General features: G+C 41.0%; 2 protein-coding genes across 2 annotated transcripts; one reads left to right on the forward strand and one right to left on the reverse strand.

Moving 5' to 3' along the window:
• The first annotated feature begins 8,806 nt into the window (after positions 1-8,806).
• Positions 8,807-13,704, forward strand: LOC115692341 (uncharacterized). The gene is made up of 14 exons (XM_030619164.2): positions 8,807-8,874; positions 9,587-9,731; positions 9,865-10,122; positions 10,384-10,558; positions 10,727-10,788; positions 10,890-11,053; positions 11,136-11,233; positions 11,900-11,958; positions 12,045-12,179; positions 12,259-12,503; positions 12,606-12,765; positions 12,983-13,058; positions 13,140-13,190; positions 13,401-13,704. Exons 1-14 carry the CDS (start codon positions 8,807-8,809, stop codon positions 13,616-13,618), a joined length of 1,914 nt encoding a protein of 637 aa, XP_030475024.1. The 3' UTR covers positions 13,619-13,704.
• A 3,109-nt stretch (positions 13,705-16,813) lies between these two features.
• On the reverse strand, positions 16,814-20,397 carry LOC115692343 (uncharacterized). The gene is made up of 3 exons (XM_056308533.1): positions 20,186-20,397; positions 17,666-17,849; positions 16,814-17,620 (listed from the first exon to the last, which is right to left on the reverse strand). The coding sequence occupies exons 1-3, from the start codon at positions 20,395-20,397 to the stop codon at positions 16,814-16,816; spliced, it is 1,203 nt and encodes a 400-aa protein (XP_056164508.1).
• Positions 20,398-22,356: the final 1,959 nt, after the last annotated feature.

Raw genomic sequence — 22,356 nt, forward strand, 5'->3', positions numbered from 1 at the left:
GTAAAAACTCAGTTGCAGCATACATCAACCAAATCCAAGCAATGCTTGAATTTAGCAATAAGCAAGGCCTTTATCAACATATTAGCAGGATTATTTTCTATACTAATCTTCAAGACCTTGATATAGGCATCAGCAAGAATATCTCGAATAAAGTGATACCGCACATCAATGTGCTTTGTCCTCTCATGATACATCTGATCTTTAGTAAGATGTATAGCACTCTGACTATCACAATGGACAATTGTCACACCATGATCCACACTGAGCTCTCCAAATAAGCCTCTTAACCATATAGCCTCTTTAACAACCTCTGTAAGAGCCATATACTCTGCCTCTGTAGTAGACAAATCAATCGCATGCTGTAAAGTAGCTTTCTAATTGACTACACAACCGTTAATAATAAAGATGTACTCAGTCAAAGACCTCATCTTATCAAGGTCACCAGCATAATCAGAATCAGCATATTCTGTAAGAGTGTCACCAGTTTTCCCAAACTCTAAACTAAAATCGGAAATACCTTCAAATATCTCAAAATCCGCTTCACAGCTTGCCAATGAGCTTTTCCTAGGCATGATAAATATCTACTTACCACACTAACAGCATGTGAAATATCGGGTTGAGTACAAACCATGGCATACATAAGGCTGCCAACCGCGCTAGAGTATGGAACACGTGACATATATTTTATATCCTCATCTGTTTGTGGACATAAATTATCTGATAATCTAAAATGAGCATCAAGAGGAGTATTTACTAGTTTGGCATCTTTCATGCCAAAATGATCTAACACCTTCTCAATGTAACTTTTCTGGGAAAGATACAATTTTCCCCTTTTTCGATCTCGCCGAATTTCCATGCTAAGGATTTTCTTCGCACCACCTAAATCCTTCATATCAAATTCAGCACTTAATTGTGCCTTCAAATTATGTATATCAGATTTATCTTTCGCTGCAATCAACATGTCATCGACATATAAGAACAGATAAACGAAAGAGCCACTTGGAAGTTTGTATAGATATACACAAATATCAAATGTGCTCCTACAATAGCCAAGTTGCATCATAAACGAATCAAACATGTTATACCCACTGTCTAGGTGATTGCTCAAAGCCATATATAAACTTTTTCAATAGACAAACATGGTCTTCCTTACCTTCAAATTGCAAACCCTCTGGTTGACCTATATAGATTTTCTCTTTAAGTTCACCATGCAAGAAAGTTGTTTTCACATCGAGTTGTTCCAACTCTAAATCATGCATAGCAACTAACGCAAGAAAAACCCGAATGAAGTTGTGTTTAACAATAGGTGAAAACACATCATTAAAATCAACTCTCTCAATCTAACTATAGCCTTTATCAACTAGACGAGCTTTGAACCTAATGTCTTCAACTCCAGGAATACCTTCCCTTCTTTTGAAAACCCACTTGCAACCCACAATTTTCTTTCCTTTTGGTGGCTTGACAAGCTCCCACGTTTGATTCTTTTCAAGAGATTCCATTTCTTCATTCATAGCAACTAACCACTTTGCTGAATCTTTTGAACATATAGCTTCTTTGTAGATTTTAGGCACATTATATTCTACTGACTCTGCAACTAAAAGAGTATAAGCAACAAAATCTGAGAACCCATATTTTTCTAGAGGCTTTGTTATCCTCCTTGGTCTATCTCTAGCAATAAAATATTGTTCTTCCTCAGGTTCTTCAATCTCAATATTATCAGTAGACGATTGAACTGATTGAGAAGAAATTACTTCAAGCTCCACATTCTCCGCAGCACTTTCTAGATTTTCTTGACAAGGAACAGATGACTCCTTGCTATGATGAAGCATAGCAGACTCATCAAAAGTAACGTCTCTGCTAATGATAATCTTAGATGAATTAGCACACTAAAGTCTATAACCCTTTACACCGGAAGCACAACCAAGAAAGATGCATTTTTTCGCTCTAGGCTCTAGTTTGCCTTCACTAATATGTGCATATGCTGGACATCCAAATACTCAAAGAGAAGAATAATCAGAAGGTTTGCCTAACCATATCTCTTCAAGTGTCTTGCACTCAATAGATGTGCAAGAAGAACGATTTATCAATCAAGCAGCTATATTAACTGCCTCAGCCCAAAACTCCTTACCTAAACCAACGTTAGACAACATGCAACTAGTCCTTTCTAATAAGGTTATGCTCATGCGTTTTGCAATACCATTCTGCTGTGGTGTATTTACTGTAGTATGATGTCTTACAATGCCTTCGTTTTTGCAGAACTCATTAAACTCACCTCCACAAAATTCTAGCCCATTATCTGTTCTTAGTCTCTTGATCTTCTTACCAGTCTGCTTCTCAATCAATGTTTTCCATTGCTTAAATGTAACAAAAACATCACTCTTTTGCTTTAGAAAAAAGACCCAAACTTTTCTTAAAAAATCATCAATGAAAGTAAGTAAATACCTCAAACCAAGGCCTTTCGAAGGAACTTTTGCAGGCCCCCAAAGATTAGAGTGAATATAATCTAAAGTGCCCTTTGTTGTGTGAATTTCTATCTTAAAACTGACCCTTTTTTCTGTTTTCCAAAGACACAATGCTCACAGAAATCCAGTTTTCCAATTTTCTGACCACACGAAAGACCTCTCTTACTCAACTCCTCCATCCCTCTAATACTCATATGGCCTAGTCTCATATGCCATAATTTAGTGTTATCTAATTCTGACATAGAGGATGAAACTGCAGTTGAACTAGTAACTATAATACCTTACAGTTGATACAAAGTTTCAATTTTTAGACCTTTCATCAACAAAAGTGAACGTCTCATAATTTTCATAACTCCACCTTCAGCTGTAAACTTACAACCATTATCATCAAGTGTACCCATAGAGATAAGGTTCTTCTTCAAATCAGGAACATGTCTGGCATTCTCGAAGATTCTGATCATGCCGTCATGCAACTTAATACTGACAGACCCAATCTCAACTGCTTTGCATTTAGCATTATTTCCTATTAGAATAACTCCACCATCATATTCCTTATACGTGGAGAACCAATCACGATTAGGACACATGTGGTACGAACAGCCCAAATCAAGAATCCAGCTATTACTGAATTTGTCTTTATCATCTGCAACCAATAACCAATTTTCGTTTTCTTCTTCAGCAACACCAGCTTGAGTGGGATTTTCGTTTCTCTGATTCTGTCTATTCTGGTAGTTTTGATTGTTTTGTCGATTTGCATTCTTTTGATTTTGCTAATTCAAATTATTTTCTCTTTGTTGCTTTGCCTTTAGTTTTAGGCAATTTATCTTGATATGCCCCTTAGACTTACAATAGTTGCAAATCAGATCCCTATGCTTCGATTTTGATTTGCTCCTGCTACTATTGCTTCTCTCGACAGATCCTCCTCTAGCGACTAAAACAGCTCCATGATCATTACTACTTTCAAAAGTCAATTATGTATCTAGTTTCTACTTATTTAGAAGACTAGTTTTGACATCTTCAAGAACGATAGTTTCTCTACTAACAATCATAGTCTCTCTAAAATTCTTGTAAGAGGGAGGTAGTGAAATTAACAGTAAAAGAGCTTGATCCTCATCTTCAATTTTAACATCAATACTTCTTAATTCAGAGATAATAGCATTGAAATCAAAAATATGAGACTTAAGAGAAGCACCTTCTGCCATACGAAGAGTGAAGAGTCGTTTGAGCCTCAACTGATTGGTGAGAGATTTTGTCAAAAAAATACTCTCTAATTTCGTCCATAAACCTGAAACTGTTTTCTAATCTAGTACCTTTTGCAGAACTTCATTCGTGAGACAAAACTGAATAGCATATAGAGCTTTTTCATCCAATTCTTTCCAAATTTCATCTAACGTGTTTTGCAGTTTCTTCCCTTTCCCAAATAAAGTTTTCTTCAAACCCTGCTACGTAAGAACAGCCAACATACGAACTTGCCATAGGTTGAAACTGCCGCTCCCATCAAACTTCTCAATATCAAATTTCGTTGTTGAACTTGAAGCCATAACCAAAAGATCAAAAAACCGCAAGGCTCTGATACCAAATTGTTATGACTGATGCGGAAACAATAACGAAATTAAAACTGAGAAAAATAAAGAATACCAAAATTTTACGTGGAAAACCCTTGAGAGAAAAACCACAGGGAGAGGAGAAGTAAAATCCACTATAGAATATTGAGGATTACAAAAGGTGGCTCAAAAACTAAAAATTATTTATGTCTCAACTTCTTCACCTAATAACTTGAGAAAAGTAATAGCTATATTGCCTCCAAGCCTTAAAGTTGGCCCAAACCCATAAAAAATTTAAGACATACTCAACATATTTGCACTTCGAGCTTCTCTATACCTAGCGCATCCATGGAATCTTCTCTCAAGATTCAACCGAGTCCAAGATGTTTTTCTTGGACTTGGTAACCCACAATAACAACAACACTCACCATCTAGTTCGCTCTGTTGGAATGAATTTGAGCCACTGCTGAAGCTCCTACTCTTCATTTACAAGATTGAGCTAATAATTTTGGCCCAATTCCCTAAAAAACCCTCAATTTTAGCCTTTGTCCCAATTATATCCCAAACTTTTTTTTGTCTCATAAAAAACCCCAAACTTTTACTTTTGTCCCAAATCTACCCCGATAACTTTTCGTCCAATTTTTTAATATTATTTTTTATTTTTTCGAATTTTTTTTTTTTCGAATTCTTTTCTTTTTCCTTTCTTTTTCTTTTTTTTTTTTGTTTCACCTTCAACCTCTGGCCGGTCGCCGGTCCGCGCGCCGCTCAGCGGGGAAATGCGAGTCGGCCCCGCCGCCAGCAGCGAGGCTCGGCCTCGCCGTTCTTCGGGCGAGGCCGACCTCGCCCGGTTGCCGGCGGGGCCGACCTCGCTAATGCGGGGTGGCCGACCTCTCCGGCCACGGCGAGGCTCGGCCCCGCCAGCTATTGGTGAGGTCGGCCTCGCCCAACTCCGGCGAGGCCGAGCCTCGCAAGCGGCCGGCGTGGCCGAGCGTCGCCCGGCCACGGCGAGGCTCGGCCCCACCGGCTATTGGCGAGGTCGGCTTCGCCCACGCCGGCGAGGCCGAGCGGCGCCAGCGGCCCCTCCGGCAACTGGCAAGGCCGACCTCACCAGTTGCCGGCGGGGCCGAGCCCTCGCCAGACTGTCCTCGCCGTGGCTGGCGAGGCTCGGCCCCGCCGGCTATTGGCGAGATGGACCGACGACCGGCCAGAGGCGGGGGCCGTCGAGGTCAGCCCCGCCGGCCGCTGGCGAGGCTCGACCATCGCCGTTGCTGGGTGAGGCCGACCTCATCAGTTGCCGGCGGGGCCGACCTCGCCAATAGCCGGCGGGGCCGAGCCTCCCAGTGGCTGACGAGGCTAGGCCCTGCCGGCTATTGGCGAGGTCGGCCTCGCCAGCAGCCGGCGTGGCCGAGCCCTCGCAATCGCCAAATCTGGCGAGGCTCGGCCCCGCCGGCAACTGGCAAGGTCGGCCTCGCCCAGCAACGGCAAGGTTCAGCCTCGGCCGACCTCGCCGTTGTTGGGTGAGGCCGACCTCGCCAGTTGCCGACAGGGCCGAGCCCTCGCCAGACTGTCCTCGCTATGGCTGGCGAGGCTCGGCCCCGCCGGCTATTGGCGAGGTCGGCCGAGCCCAACGCCGGCGAGGCCAAGCCTCGCCAGCGGCCGGCGGGGCCGACCTCGCCGGCCAGAGGTTGAAGGTGAAACAAAAAAGGAAAAGGAAAGGAAAAAGAAAAGAAAAGAAAAAATAAAAAAAAATTCGAAAAAATAAAAAATAATATTAAAAAATTGGATGAAAAGTTAACGGGATAGATTTGGGACAAAAGTAAAAGTTTGGGGTTTTTTATGAGATAAAAAAAAGTTTGGAATATAATTGGGACAAAGGCTAAAGTTGAGGGTTTTTTTGGGTATTCGGCCTAATAATTTTGGGGCAAATCGAAATAGGTGCTTAAATTGGCCGATTAGGGTTTTCAAATTGGGGTTCTCTCGATTTGGAGATTTAGGATTCTTATTTGAGGAAAATCCACCAAACGACTTCATTTTATTGTTTACATGCTGACTAAACCCTTCAGCGACCCACGTCGGCTTCAGAAATTAATATATAAAAAAAGGCCATGTCGGATTTCCAACCAATCATATCGGAGTTGGTACTGAAAAGACAGTTTTTCAAATAATTTCGCATTTAAGTGATCCAAAAAAAGCTTTTTGCACCAAAGTGAGCGTCGTACACAACTTTTGACACTTGTAATGTCCTTCTCCAAAGTCTGAGTCATAGGACTTGCTCAATCCATATCCAACCCTCACATGATTGAACTCATTTTTTATACATTTTCCCACCACTATAGTAGGCCTTCTTTCCGACATGGAACGATTTTACCTAATATTTTCCCTTTGGATCAAATATAGAAAATTCATGCTTTAGTTGTGATGCTTTCAAATTTAGATTTAATTTCCATGATACACATCATAGCAAGTTAGAAAATGAAAAACCTTCACTTTCCTATGGTTAAAAAGATTAGTGATATTAAGCACTGTAGAGTATACAAAATGGAGGATAAAAGTACACCCATTAGAGAAAGTGATACCTCCTAAAAGAAGAGAAAAAATGCTATTAATTAGGGTAAGAAAGGACCATTAACGAAGAAAAACATGCTAGGTATTATTTCCTTTTACTACAAGTATAAATAAAGAAAATCTACTACTTTAATCCGGTGTCTGTCTGTGATGGCATAAGAGTTAAGTAAAGAATGGGGAGTGAAAGAAAATGAAAAAATTCCCAATGCCAATCAGTAATAAACATTTTAATTTTACCAATTTAGTTCTAAATCTTTTGACAATTTACCAATTTATTGGGATAAAATTTCATAAAAGTCCTAAACCTTTTGTATTTGTGTCAATTTAGTCCTAAACCTTTTTTTTGTACCAATTAAGTCCTAAACCTTTTGTCTTTGTGCCAATTCAGTTCTTTTGGCTAATTTTAGCCGGATTTTGCTGACGTGGACGCTGGGCGGCCTATGTGGCACCGCCAGCGATGACGTTGATAACTTTTAATAATATTTTAATATTTTTCGAAATTTTTTTTTCTTTTCTTTCTTTTTCTTTTTTTTTTCTTTACCTCTCTTCTTCCTCCAACCGGTTGTAGACCAGGCCTCGCCGACCTCAAGCGAGCCCCACCGACCATTGGCGAGGCTCGCCTTCGCTAGTGACGGCGAAGGCGAGCTTTGCCAGCGGCTGGGCAAGGCACAACCTTGCCAGATCTGGCGAGGTCGGGCCTCACCCATGGCCAGCGAGGGTCGAGCCTCACCCAGCCCAACGTGAGGTCGGCATGTTCGTGCTATGACAAAAGAACCCCGATCTTTGGTACCTCGAGCTGGTAATCTCGGGACGCAAGGTGAGCGCGGGGAGCGATGGCAAAGTTGCTTGGAACCAGTCTTCCTCTCAGCCTTGCCATGTCAATCACGATCCTCCGAGACCCCTTGGCCGCCCTTGCGGCCATCCGGTGAGGCCTCGAGCCTCACGCTGGGCTAGGTGAGACTCGCCCTAGCTATCGCTAGAAGAAGAGAGGTAAAGAAAAAAAAAATTGAAAGAAATTTTTTTAAAAAAAATATTAAAATATTATTAAAAGTTATCTACGTCATCACCGGCGGTGCTACGTAGGCTGAACGGCATCCACGTCAGCAAAATCCAACTAAAATTAGCCGGAAGGACTGAATTGACACAAAGACAAAAGATTTAGGACTGAATTGACATCAAAAAACATTTAGGACTAAATTGGCACCAATGCAAAAGATTTAGGACTTTTCTGATACTTTTCTCTCAAATTATTGCTTCCAACCAATTTTGGGCATAATGGCTGACGTGAACGCCGGTCGTCCTAAATCGCATTATCAGCATTAACGTGGACAATTTTTTCATCTATTTCGAAAAAAAAAATTGAATTTTTTGGATTTTTTTTTATTTCTTTTATTTTTGTCATTGTGACCGGTGAACCCTCGCTGGCCTCGGCAACTCCTGCCGGCCCTCGCCAATGGCCGACAAGGCCACAAAGGCCCTAGGTGAGACCATTGCGATCTCGCCAGCCGCGGGTGAGGCGACCAGCAAGGCCCTTGCTACCCTTGCTGGTCATAATGAAAAGAAAAAATAAATTAGAAGAAATTTTAAAAATTATAAAATTGCAAAAATTGTCTACATTAATACCAACCATCCAATGTGGCATGGCCAGCATTCTCATCAAGGATTTCCAGCCAAATTTGGCTGGAAGCACTAAATTGTCAAAAGGTTTAGGATTAAGTTGGCTAAAGTGAAAAGTTTGAAACTGAATTGGCATTCATACAATGGGTTTAAAGCTTTTCTGGTAATTTTATCTTTCGTGAGGAAAGAAAACCTCAGCAGGCATTTATTAACTTTTCTTGGCCACGTTCATTATTCAGTAGGTACATGATGATTCAGTTTACCAATTAAATATCAACAAAAGAAGGAAACAATCACTGAAATAAGAAAGACAAATTACAGAGAGGATTAAATTGGTAATAAACTAAAATTTGGATAAGTTCCATATGCCGAATCAAGAAATTACAAATCTCATTAGCAAAATCACATTCGAGTTTCCATATGAGTCAATCTCAAACCAGCCTACTATAATTGGAGTATTTTCTTATTCAGTACACAGTCAATATTCTGTTTTCATATCGACCCAGGTAGATATATATATCCACGTACTCCTCCATCTGTTGTCCGCATGCGTAACTCCGAACTTCTCTTTTTCTTTCCTGCGTTTCAGTTCAAAACCAACAGTCAGCGCTCTCGGCGATGAAGCACTCCCCCTCCATTTCCCTCACTTCCTTCTCTTTCTTCTTCTTCCTCCTCCTTATTGCCAGGTGAAGCTCGAATCACACTTGCCTTCCTCGTGTGCTTGGGTACTCAGATTTATCTTAATGAACGACTAGAAGAAAGGCAGTTCTGAATATACGGTGACGAGAATCGTGGCGTTTTAATGGTGGCTCTTTCTGTTCACTTATCGTCTGTAATGGTGGAGATATGGTAGGACGTGGAAATTGGAGGTGACGCGTTCATCGTGAGTTCTGTGTGAAAGTTTTGGAGACCAAAACTGATTCGTGTGAGTTCCGTGCTTGTTCCGGGTGATCTTGGGAAACTGATTCGTTCATGTCTCTGTTGGTTTATGATGACTTGGGTTGGTCTCGGATTTTGCATTGGGAGTCCTGAGGGTAATTGTGAGACGGAGGATGGGCTAATCAGAGAATTATCAGAGTCAACATAGATAACTCTGCGAAAATTTCTGTGTTTTTTTATTATGTAGTTGCTATTTTGCTTGAATAATGGTGGCTCTAACAGAGATGGGCTTGGATATCTCCAGCAAAATTATTCCTTTGATGTATTTTGACAACATTGTAAAAGTTTGTGTGTAAAACTGCTAACTTATACAATAATGTTGGTTGGAATCTTCGTACGTATATGGCAATGCATTCCCCTTTAAGATGTTAATTCAATTGTTCGCAAATTTCTTGCACAACATGTGAAGTATTCAGGAGTTCTAATTAGGCGAAGCAAGTGGTAAGACTAATTTCAATTTTTCAGTGTCTCGTCCGAGGAGCGTGCTAGCACCCCGCCAAGAGGTTGGAATTCTTATGATTCCTATTCCTGGATCATCTCCGAAGACGAGTTTCTGCAAAATGCCGAGATCCTTTCCCAGAAGCTACATGCTCAGGGATATGAGGTTATATCCATACTACTGTGACATTTGACCGATATATATTGTCGCTTTTCCTCTAGAATAGCAAAGGAATCTTAGTGAAACTAAAGCATTTTCTTTTTCGTCCTTCTTTTCGTCTCCTCTCCAAAATATGCAGTATGTAGTAGTGGACTTCCTTTGGTATCGTAGAAAAGTGACAGACACTGGCACCGATTCTCTGGGATTCGATGTGATTGATGAATGGGGAAGGATGATCCCTGACCCTGATCGATGGCCGTCGTCTAGTGGTGGGAAAGGGTTCACTGAAGTCGCAAATAAAGTCCATAGCATGGGACTGAAGTTCGGGATACATGTCATGAGAGGAATAAGCACGCAAGCTGTCAATGCTAACTCTCCTATACTGGATACCACCACGGTTTGTTCGTATTACTCTACGCTTTCATCTGCTGATTTTTCTCCTTGTTGCACAAAGCCTTCTTTTAGACAAGATTGACGGGAAATTTTCTCATTGGTGTTGAAATTCGTCATTTGAAGGAGTTCCTTTAAACTATTTATGCTCACTTTCATCAAACGATCTAAATGACTGATCTGATGCCAGAGTCTTAGGAAGAGTGTTAAGCGTGACCCTCAATTTCTCTGAAATTACTTTTTTACTTCTACTCTGTTTCTCTACTAGGGACGTGCATATGAAGAGTCCAGTCGAGTTTGGCATGCACAAGATATAGGGCTTACGGAAAAGACTTGTGCTTGGATGCAACATGGATTCATGAGTGTAAATACTGACTTAGGAGCCGGAAAAGCCTTCTTGAGGTCACTTTATCAGCAATATGCATCGTGGGGCGTTGATTTCAGTGAGTGACAACGTCTTCTGTGTATTTTTACAGCCGCAGTCACCTCTTAAATTCAAAATTCTTCAATTAGTTTCAAACAATGATATAACTAAATGACTGGAGATGAACTTAATTTTGAATCACTTCAGTCACTATCTTTAATACTAATTGTTTATCGTTCTGATGCAGTTAAAAATGACTGTGTATTTGGTAACGATCTGAATATAAATGAGATCACGTACATCTCTGAGGTGCGATATGATGGCTCTTTATCTTTTATTCACCTACTCACGCAGTCCTTTCTGCAAATGAAAACTGAAGCGGGTCCTGTATCTGGTATGGCCTTGCACAGATTCTAAAGGAGCTTGACCGTCCAATCCTGTATTCTCTGTCTCCCGGAACTAGTGCAACACCAGATATGGCAAAGGCTGTGAGTGGATTGAGCAACATGTACAGAATTACTGGGGATGATTGGGATACATGGGCAGATGTTGCTGCACATTTTGATGTTGCAAGGTGATTTAACATGTGACAGTAGAGCGCAAAAGTCATGGATTTGGCTCACCTATCGATAGTCTCATAATTTGTTGTTCATCAGGGACTTCGCTGCAGCTAAAATGATTGGCGCCAGTGGCTTGTTGGGGACATCATGGCCTGACCTTGATATGCTACCACTGGGATATCTCACTGATCCAGGTAATAACACTGGGCTTCTCTTATTCTCCGATAAACTTGAAGGTCTGTTGCTCCATTCCCCGGAGGGATTGGCCAGACTAATAAGTGGGTATAAAGCTGTTTTAGCGGCCTTAGCACTCCATCAAATTAATGTTGCCTGCAAATGGTTCTGATTACTGTTACATGAGGAGCCGAGAGATTCCACCCACTAGGGCAGGCGCTAGCAGATCGCCTTGGATTTTCAGAACAAAGTAATTAACATGCTAATCTTGTGATGTTGTAAAACCTAATGTCCACAAGGAGACAGAGAGAGGCTTTGATGTGATGGTAAGGCCTTGCCCTCGAAGGTTATGCCTTGACTGCTCCTTTGGGGTTTCAACATTGTGGACTCTGTCCGGGTTGCACATGAAGAGTGAATTCTCACCGTGGCTTATGCAAGCTAATTTTGTGTACTCTAGCATAAAATTACAGCTCATGATAAAGCTTCCTTAGTGTCAAGTTGCCTACCAATTGGAATGTGGCAGATGGGTAGTTTTTGATACCTCGCGATCATGGTTGGCTGTGGTTCCTTCTGTATGTAACTTTTGCAGTTTCCAAATTATCTTGCGTATGTGAACTCCTTGTCAATGTCCATGGAAAAGTAGATGGAATGACGTGTTGCTAAAGTGAAACTCTCTCGACAACTAGGTTCAAATGAAGGCCCTCATAGGACATGTAGGCTTACCATAAAGGAGCAAAGAACTCAGGTATGTGTTTAATGAGGATTTTTTGTGACTTCAGTATTTGCGCCAATCAGATAATCATATGTCATGCTAACGGATTATACTTGTAGGTGACTTTGTGGTCAATCGCCAAGTCTCCCCTCATGTTTGGTGGAGATTTGAGGAACATTGATGATACAACTTTCAGTCTTATCACCAATCCTACTGTGCTTGAGATAAATTCCTACAGCTCAAACAATGTGGAGGCACGTACTCTGTCTTAACATCTGATAAAACAAAACATTTCCAAGCACTTTAAGGCTACTTACGAGAATAAATTTACAGTTCCCATATATCAGTGGGGTGGGTCCAAGTGGTAGAAATTACGAGCCGTCTAAAATGTTCCCGACAAGAATGGAAGAGTCAGTGGTAGAGGTTGTGGGTCTGACTAGTTGCAAAGATCCAAAAGCAAGCGGATGGCTGATCGAAGGGCTGGACCAAGATTTGGAGCGGATCTGCTGGAAAAAGAACATGGAGGGTAGACATGGAGAACCTTTTTGCCTATACAAGAGAAATTCTTCGGTCAAATCGTAAAAAAGCTCTCTCCTACTTCTACTCATTTCCATTTGTGTTCTCTGTACTGTAATTGTTCATAGCAGAGAGTGTTGATATATGCTTGTGCTGTGAAACAGAGACAAAGAGATAACGTACGGGAGCCAATATCTGGGAACACTTCCCTTATTAGCTTCTGAAAATGCGGACTTCTGCTTAAATGCTTCTCCAAGACGCAAAATCACGTCTAGTGAGTTTACAAGAGGCTCATTTTCCCGCTGCACATGGAATGCTAATCAGGTATGTGTTATTATTAGTTGAAGATCAGCACAGAAGACAAACTTGAGACCCAATTAGAAAAATTCCTCTGCTTCATTTTTGGAACCTGTTGATATTATCAAGTAAATTATGTTATTGCGATATTCCATACCACTATAATTTTTGTCTTCAAACGAGAATTCATCATTTGGCTTAGATTCATGTGGAAAATAACATAAGGAATGTTTAATTTTGACAGATATGGGAGTTTCACAGTAACGGGACACTGATAAGCAGCTATTCTGGACAATGCGCAATAATGAAAAAAGTCAAAGGTTATAAAACGAGATCCTGATCTCATACACCAGAAATTAAATGTTTTGTACAACTTATTTACGGCCGCAGTGTTTGTGCAGCTAATGATGCTGATGCAGGAATTCGCTCCTGGATCGCAACTGGAAGATCAGGTTTGATTTTTACCCCACTCCTCCACTTGCATAATTTGGATGTAGACACTTTTTAAGGCACAACGAAATGCAATGTAATCCAGTTTCAAACAAATGGTCCAAGGCCTAATCACAGCAGATCTTGATATCTTTGCCCAACAATCTACTTGAGCAAGTATGAGCATTTTTAGACCTTTTTCTTGGCTCAGTTTTGTTCTTACGTCAATGCAGGAGAAATATATCTAGCCTTTTTCAACCTGAATCAAGTCGACATGGTGATAGCCACGCATGTCTCCGACCTGGCCAAGGGTCTTCCTGGTCGGAGCGTCACTTCTTGTACAGGCAAAGAAATATGGACGGACACCGACTACATCCAACCAATGAATGACACAGTAGCAGCAATGGTGGATTCTCATGATTCCGCCCTATTTGTCCTCAACTGTAATTGATTAGGACGAATAGGTGCAAATAAGATTTTGGTTTCAAATTCCTTTGAACTTTATTCCTGTTTGCCTCCTTACCTTCATCGGCATCGTCACGAAGAACACATTTTTCTGAATCTGAGAAGTATGCACTGGAACAAGACGGTTAAAAATGTGGGAAAATAAAGAGGTGCCCTGCTGCAAATTTAAAGGAGCAGGTTTTGTCAGATCATGGGTTCAAATCTGTTGTTTTTCAAAGAACAAAAGGAGAATTGACAGCAAAAGCTGTATTTTTTGCAGCAAAACTGTATTATGCAACAAGACAGAATGTATTGGAAGGGAACTTCTCTTTTTATTCAGAAAACTGAAATTGCTTAAATACAGACTAAAGCTTATCCATAAACACACGTTGCCCACTAACTAACAGCTTGCTTGGTCCACAAAAACAGCAACAAACTAACAGAACAGTTAAAAAAAAACATGCAGCTAAACACTCCTACAAAATAAGACTGACCAAGTAAAACCACGACTAATTAACTCCTAGAAAACAGGACATCAGCAAACTGACTTAATAGAAAATAGATAGTGCAGCCTTGATACAACAACACTCTCCTCCTGGATCAAGTGCTGCACACTCCTAGCTTTGCCCTGAGAAGTTCAAATCGACCAACATGAAATGACTTAGTGAATATATCTGCAATTTGGTTTTCTGAACTACAGTACACCAGCTTCACCTCTCCAGCCTTCTGCACTTCTCTCAAGAAGTAATACTTGACCTTAAAATGCTTTGTTCTTCCATGAAATACTGGATTCTGTGAAATGGCCATAGTAGCTTGATTATCCACAAATACTTCTATGCCTTCTTCTTGCTCCAAATGCAGATCATCCATCAGCTTCTTTAACCATAATGCTTGATTCACAAAGTCAGCTTCTGCAATTGATTGAGCCACTATTTCCTGCTTCTTTGAACACCAGGAAAAACATGCTGACCCAAATGTAAAGCAATACCCTGAAGTGCTTCTCATATCATCCACTGATCCTGCCCAGTCACTATCAAAATACCCCTGCAACTTAAACTCCTGAATTCTACAGAACTTAATTCCATTTGAAAGAGTACCTTTCAAGTACCTCAACACCCTCTTTGCAGCTACCATATGCAACTCACTTGCACAATTAAGGAATCTAGACAAGACACTTACAGTAAACATGATGTCTGGCCTAGTTGCAGTGAGATACATAAGACAGCCAATCAAACTTCTATAAACTCTTTCATTTGCAGGTTCTGATCCATCCTTCTTTTGAAGCTTTTCCTTCTGACCCATTGGAGTACTCACACTCTTGCACTCCTCCATGTTGAATCTCTTCAGGATCTCCTTCAAGTACTTCTTCTGACAGATAAAAACTTCATTCTGAGTCTACCTAACCTCCATCCCCAGAAAATACGACATCTCACCAAGATCAGTCATTTCAAACATCTTCATAATCTCTTGCTTAAATGCAGTAATCTAAGCACTATTACTCCCTGTCACCAGCATATCATCCACACAAAGAGACACTACCACTAAGTCAGATACTAACTTCTGGACATATAGAGTGGATTCACTGAGGCTTTTCTTGAAACCCCGGCCTAGCAAGTGCTCATACATCTTACTGTACCATGCTCTGGGAGCTTGCCTCAAGCCATAGAGAGCCTTTCTCAACAAATGAACTTTCTCTTCCTGGCCTGGTGTGACAAAGCCTTCTGGCTGCTCAACATAAATCTCCTCCTGCAACACTCCACTCAAAAATGCAGATTTCACATCTAATTGATACACCTTCCATCCTTGTTGAGCTGCCAAAGCAAGAGTCATTCTAATGGTATCCAGTCTTGCCACAGGAGCAAAGGTTTCTGAGAAATCAACTTCCCAAACCTGTGCATGTCCCTTCACCACCAACTTGGTCTTATGCTTATTCACTGAACCATCAGGATTGAGTTTGGTCCTGAAAACCCATTTTACTCCAATCACCTTCCTGTCTTTAGGCCTCTCCACTAGCTCCCATGTCTGGTTCTTTTCTATCATAGCCAACTCTTCCTTCAATGCATTCATCCACCTCTGATCACTTTTAGCTTCCTCATAACCTGCAGGTTCCAAAACAGCCACACTGCACCTCTGATATATATCAGTCAGAGATTTGGTACCTCTAACTGGAACATCATCCACCAGCTCGTCAGGTCCAGTGAGACCTCCTTGTGTTTGCCTTGTGGCTCATCTGTCCAGTCCCATTGCTCATCTTCCAGGAACTGAACATCCTTGCTAGTGATCACCTTCCCTGTCTGTGGTTGATAGATCCTGTAGGCTTTTGACACTAAACTGTAGCCAACAAAGATCCCAGGTTCAGCTTTCTCTCCCAGCTTGTCTCTCTTGACCTGTGGAATATGAGAAAAACACAGACAGACAAACACCTTCAAATTTCTTAGAATTGGCTTGACACCAAACCAAGCTTCAAAGGGTGTCTTCTTCTCCAATACCCTTGTAGGTAGTCTATTCAGCAGAAAAACTGTTGTGTTTGCTACTTTTGCCCAAAATTTTGTGGTAGATTCTTCTCATGCAGCAGACACCTAGTCATCTCCATAATGGTTATATTCTTCCTCTCACTAACTCCATTTTGCTGTGGAGAGTAAGGAACAGTAAGCTGATGCTCAATTCCAGCCTCTTCACAGAAAGAGTTGAACCTCTGTGAAGTGTATTATGTTCCATTATTAGATCTGATGACCTGAATCTTGTAGCCACTTTGGTTCTCAACCCATCTCTTAAACTTCAGAAATACCTCAGCAACTTCTGACTTTTGCTTCATGAAGTAAATCCAGCACATTCTAGTATAATCATCAATGAAAATAATGAAATACCTGCTGCCATTTAGTGAAGGAGTCACTTGTGGACCACAGAGATCTGTATGAATCAGCTGCAGCTTCTCTGTAGCTCTCCAAGTGGATTCCTTGAAGGGAAGTCTTGTCTGCTTGCCCAGCAAACAAGCCTTGCACCTTGTGATATGCTCCTCTAGGCTTGGTAACCCAGTTGCCATTTCATTCCTCTGCATGAACAGCAAGCCTTTGTGATGAAAGTGCCCCAACCTCTTGTGCCATATCTTTGAATTACTGGCCTGACACTTGAATGCCACCTGCTCCTTCTCGAGAGGATTCAAAGAAAAACTCTTCTGTTGCATCTTTATCTTGAGAAGCTCCTAACCACTGAAGTCAAAGATCAAACACTTCCCCTCTTCAAATATCACCTTAAATCCCTTTTCTACCAACTGCCCCACAATCAGCAAATTCTGATTAATCTCAGGCACATACATCACATTAGAAACTAGCTTAGTTCCACCACAACTCTCTATTGCTATAGTCCCTTTACCTTTCACTTCTAAGTACTCCCCATTCCCAATCCTCACTCTTGACTTCAATGACTTGTCAAGGTCTATAAATAGCTTTTCATCAATTGTCATGTGGTTTGTGTAACCACTATCAACAAGCCAATTGTCACATGGAGTACTAGAGGAGAAACAAAAGGCAACAAACAGTTGATCTACCTCTTGCTGGACTGCAGCATGTGCCTCACCTTGCTGCTGATCTCCCTTCACTTTGCAGAACTTCTCAATGTGTCCAAGCTTATGACATTTTTTGCGTCTTACATCTGGCCTCTTGCAACACCTAAAGTGTGGATGATTCTGTTTTCCACAGTGCTGACATGAGGAATACCTTCTCCAATTGTTCTTGGAGTTGCATGCACTGTTCTCTCCTGCAGCAGCTTCTGAACCACTACTGCCATTTCGTTTCTTCCCTTTCCACTTCTTGCCTTTCCCTCCTACATTTTGCTGTTCTTTGGCCTGCAAAGCTCCTTTTGTACTTCCTTCCAGCCTCATTAACCTCCTCTGCTCTTGTGCTTGCAGAGCACTTAGCAATTCTGCCAACTTGATCTGAGACAAATCCTTGGTATTCTCCAAAGAGGCAATGGTTGCCTCAAACCTTTCAGGCAATGAGACAAGAATCTTCTACACTAGCCTATTATCAGAGAGGTCAGTACCTAGAACTCTTGCCTGATTTGCAATGCTTATCAACTTATCAGAATACTCCTTAATTGTCTCAGACTCCTTCATCTGCAGTCTCTCGAATTCTGTGATCAGATTTAGCCCCTTCATGCTTCTGATCCTCTCATCTCCTTGATACTCAGCTTTGAGGAAGTTCCAGATAGCTTTGGCTGATTCACAAGCCATAATTCTGCTGAAAATGGCAAGTGAGACAGCAGCATATAAACAAGACTTTGCCTTTGCTTTCCTTGTTGTCCTCTCCGTGTGATACTTGATCTAATTAATGGTTGGATTGTCAGGAAGGGGAACAACTTCATAATCTTGTTCCACAACTTCCCAAAAATCACAACCCTCTAGATAGGCTCGCATTCTCACTGCCCAGGCTTGATAATTTTCTCCATCAAACACTGGTGGAGCCATTGCTGAAAAACCACTCGATTCTACCTCCATCTTGCCTTCGGCTTCTATTGATGCAGACACACCTCTCAATCAATCTCACAAGTCACTCACAGCCCCTTAAGATCAAGAAAGCTCTGATACCAATGTTGTTTTTCAAAGAATAGAAGGAGAATTGACAGCAAAAGCTGTATTTTTTGCAGCAAAATTGTATCATGCAACAAGACAGAATGTATTGGAAGGGAACTTCTCTTTTTATTCAGAAAACTAAAATTGCTTAAATACAAACTCAAGCTTATCCATAAACACACGTTGCCCACTAACTAACAGCTTGCTTGGTCCACAAAAACAGCAACAAACTAACAGAACAGTTAAAAAAAAACATGCAGCTAAACACTCCTACAAAATAGGACTGACCAAGTAAAACCACGACTAATTAACTCCTAGAAAACAGGACATCAGCAAACTGACTTAATAGAAAATAGATACTGCAGCCTTGATACAACAACAAAATTAGTCGTATTGGCAATGAAGTTGGGCCTTGTTTTGGCTCAGCACCAGAATCTTAGGGTGCGTTTATTGCGCAAAAATCATTTTTTATCCGATGCAAAAACCGAGATCAACCCAAGTCATCATAAACCCACATAGACGGATTAGTTTCCCAAGATCACCCGGAACTCGCACGGAACTAGCACGGAACTCACATAGAATCAGTTTTGGATTGTTTCGCCAAAACTTTCGCACGGAACTTGAGATGAACGCATCGACCATGTCCTATCATATCTCCACCATTACATAGCATAAGTCAACAAAAAGAGCCACCAGAGCTTATTAGGTAAGTCGATAACTTGCATTACCAGACGAAAAAAGAACTGCCTTTCTTCTAGTCGTGCATCAAGAAAAAGCACAAAATCTGGTTCGAGTTCGCAGTGAACAAGCACGCGCGCAACGCGAATGTGATTCGAGCTTCACCTGACAACTAGGAGGAAGAAGAAGAAAGAGAAACAAGTGAGGGAAATGGCGAGGGAAAGCGTCATTGCCGAGAGCGCTGACCGTTGGTTTCGAACTGAAACGCAGGAAAGAAAACAGAGAAGGCGTCAACTTTCGGCGTGTTCCTGAATTACGCATACAGTGACCAGTAGTAGCAGTTGATATGAAAATAGAATATTGACTTTCTAATGAAGAAGAAAATCCTCCCATTTTAGTAGGCTAATTAGAGATTGACGAAGGTCCTTGACGAAGTACGTGTGCCGAAAACCATAGATGATGGTTAATTGGAGGATTTTGTTGGGTCTATTTTGTTGAAGGATCATATTTCTTTTGCTGACTAAGATTTCCCAATTAACGATCCTACTCATATGAGAGCACCACACGTTTCCGTGAAGTGTCAGTGATACGATTTGACCTTGTCAAGGTCAAGCCTGTATCTACCCTTCTAGCCTCGAAGACCAAATTTTCTGCTAACTCTGGTGAGGTTCTCGCTTCTCCGATGTATCGACAGGTGATTGGTGCTCTATAGTATGTGTCCATGACCAAACCAGATATTAGTTTTGTCGTGAACTTGATTAGTCAATTCATGCATCAACCACGATTACGTCATCTCCAGGCTATCAAAAGTATATATGGATATTTAGCTAGCACATCCAACCATGGATTGCTCATTGAGCGCTGTTCTCCCACTTCATAGACTGCTTATGCGAATGCAGACTGGGTTGGATGCTTCGATACTCGACTGTCCACCTTCGATTTTTGTGTTTGTCTAGGCACCAAGCTTATTCATGAGAAGAATACGTTGGAACGAACAGGAAAAAAATGTGGGAAAATAAAGAGATGCCCTACTGCAAATTTAGAGGAGCAGGTTTTGTCCATCATGGATTCAAATAAGTCGTATTGACAATGAAGCTAGGCCTCGTTTTGGCTCAGCACCAGAATCGTTAAGCTGTGTTTATTTCGCAAAAACCATTCTAACAGAAAATATTTTCGTATTTTTCAACGTTTAAATTGTTTAAGAAAATAAGTTAATAAAAAAAATTTCATAATTAAGAAAAAATATATTCTTAAGTTCAAGAGAAGGATTTCCGCTTTTAAAAATTAGAATCATTTTTCAAAATACGACTAAACACCGACACTTACACCAAAGACCGGATCCCCAGCAGTTGGGCCAGGCTCCCAGAGGCTAAGCCCAAGACATCGGTGCCTGTGCCAGTATCCCTAGCGGCTATGCCCGAATACATGGCTCCCATGTCTAAGTCACTAGCGCTCGGGACCATTAAGGCTAGCCCAGTTTCTTGGCGGTTGAACCCAAGTCCACAAACGCTTGGCCAGTCCCTCAAAACTAGGCCCATGACCCCAATGCCCGTGGCTCAGTCTCCGGCGATCATAACCAAGGTACTCAACTTTTGCGCCCAAGTCAGAGGCGGGGATCAGACCCAGGTGCCCTTGCTCGGGTCCCCTGCAACCATGCTTGGGTTTGGAATCCAACTCTTGTGCCCAAGTCACCAACGTCCAAGCCTTGGGTCTACAAAAGCCGGGACCTGAACCTGAACCTCTAGATTAAACAAATTGAAAGTTTCGAGACTAAATTAAATATTTATGAATAGTTCAAGAATCATTGTCAAGGGGTCAATGATCTTTGGGGTAATGAAAATGACTTTGCAGTTCCCCAAAACTCTCCCAAACGCACCCGACAACCCTCCTCATGCCCAACAAATCTAGTGGGGTCATCCTCAGGAGTGGTTACCCTTGCATGTCCACTTACTCCCATGGGTTTTTTGACCCTTGCAATCTAGGCAAGAAGAGCACACCTTGGCTCGGATCGGTGATCATTACCTGACCTCTAACAAGATCCTCATCGGGGTGAAGTAGGGACGACCCGCTATCCCTCTTATCTCTTTCTTTTCTGGTTACACATGTCCAATCAGCATTTTTTGACGGTTTGCTTCACCTGTCACGCCAAGCAAGTATGCTTGATAGGATTGCTCCTGATAGATTGATTACCCAAGAATCCAAATTGCACAAGTCAAGCAAACTGCAGGAGGATGCGTTTACATTAGAAAGAATAATTAAGAATACTTAATCAGACATCTAACAAAAAATGAGTCTAACTTGATTGCTTGCCTTAGTGGCCACCTCTCTGCAGTCCAATAGTATCTGGCCAATCAATAGCCTCCCAACCTCCAACGTTTTGGCGACCAACCGTTCGTCTCTTTTCACGTGGAGAGACCACCTGGCTCTGTTCTGATATCAAGAGCTGACAAAGAGCTAAAAACAGCATAATGGCATCATTAAATATGTTAATCACGAGATGATAATATTTGCATTAACGGAAGAGCAAATAATTAAAAAAAGCAACGTCGGTATTTTCATCAGCCAAGTTAGACGGAATTAACGGAAGGACTTGATTATATCAATTTGATAAGTCTTAAGACCTAATAGTATTTTTTTGCAAATTTTAGGATTCAATTATATCTTCGTGATAAATTTTAAAACGTTCACTACATTTATCCCAGAAGTGGGAGGAGAAGCTCAAATACCCTATTTGGAAGTGCTATAGGAAAGACAGGTGAAGATTTGGAGGGTGAAAAAAAATCAATGATATGACCAGAGTGGCATCACTCTCGACTAGGATCAACAATTCATATTTGCTTGCTGTGTTAGTGTCGACCATTCGTATCATTTCAATGTGATTATAAGTAAAATCCTTAAATTGGATAGCTACAATCTTATCAATCAAAGATTGAAATAAAAATTCACATCAGAAAAATGGAGTGGCCAATATTTCATTGAAACATTAAGATTGTAAATATCAAAAAATAAGAAAGAACTAATTACTTAAAAGAAATAAATGGGTAATAAACAGGGGGGAGTGCAACCAACGCAACAAATTGTATTTCAAAAAAAAAATTTACAGTTTAAGCAAACTTCCATGATGCTAACTCACAATATTTCTCAATCTAATTAACAAAACCTCACTCAAGTTTCCCTATAACGCAAATCTTAAATCAACCTCCGAATACACCATCATATTTTAGGATACGTTTATTTCGTGAAAAACAAACGATTTGAATTATCATTTGCATCGTCTGAATATTATTAATCATTACAAAAAATTTCCATTATCGATAATAATTTATATATAAATATTTTCATGGACGATGAAATTATTTCTTTCTGACTCATTTTTGTAAGTGGTACAAGCAATCATTTTTTTAAAAACTTAGGTAGCCTTGAGTGAAACTTTCTGGCCTAATCATTAGAGAGTCAATGTTCTATTTTGCTATTGGTCCACACCCACCCACCCTCGT

The sequence above is a fragment of the Syzygium oleosum genome, unplaced genomic scaffold (genome assembly GCF_021117445.2).
Source record: "Syzygium oleosum isolate NSW1041296 unplaced genomic scaffold, Sole_v2.1 Sole_v2.01, whole genome shotgun sequence".
NCBI lineage: Eukaryota > Viridiplantae > Streptophyta > Magnoliopsida > Myrtales > Myrtaceae > Syzygium > Syzygium oleosum.

Coding starts and splice junctions, on each gene's coding strand:
- LOC115692341 (XM_030619164.2), top strand. CDS start 8,807: ATGAAGCACTCCCCCTCCATTTCCCTCACTTCCTTCTCTTTCTTCTTC. Junction 8,875..9,586: donor TTCCTCCTCCTTATTGCCAG/GTGAAGCTCGAA, acceptor CTAATTTCAATT/TTTCAGTGTCTCGTCCGAGG. Junction 13,059..13,139: donor AATAATGAAAAAAGTCAAAG/GTTATAAAACGA, acceptor GTGTTTGTGCAG/CTAATGATGCTGATGCAGGA.
- LOC115692343 (XM_056308533.1), bottom strand. CDS start 20,397: ATGGGCCTAGTTTTGAGGGACTGGCCAAGCGTTTGTGGACTTGGGTTC. Junction 17,850..20,185: donor CTGGGGATCCGGTCTTTGGT/GTAAGTGTCGGT, acceptor TGCCATTTTCAG/CAGAATTATGGCTTGTGAAT. Junction 17,621..17,665: donor TGATAAGCATTGCAAATCAG/GCAAGAGTTCTA, acceptor AGGCTAGTGTAG/AAGATTCTTGTCTCATTGCC.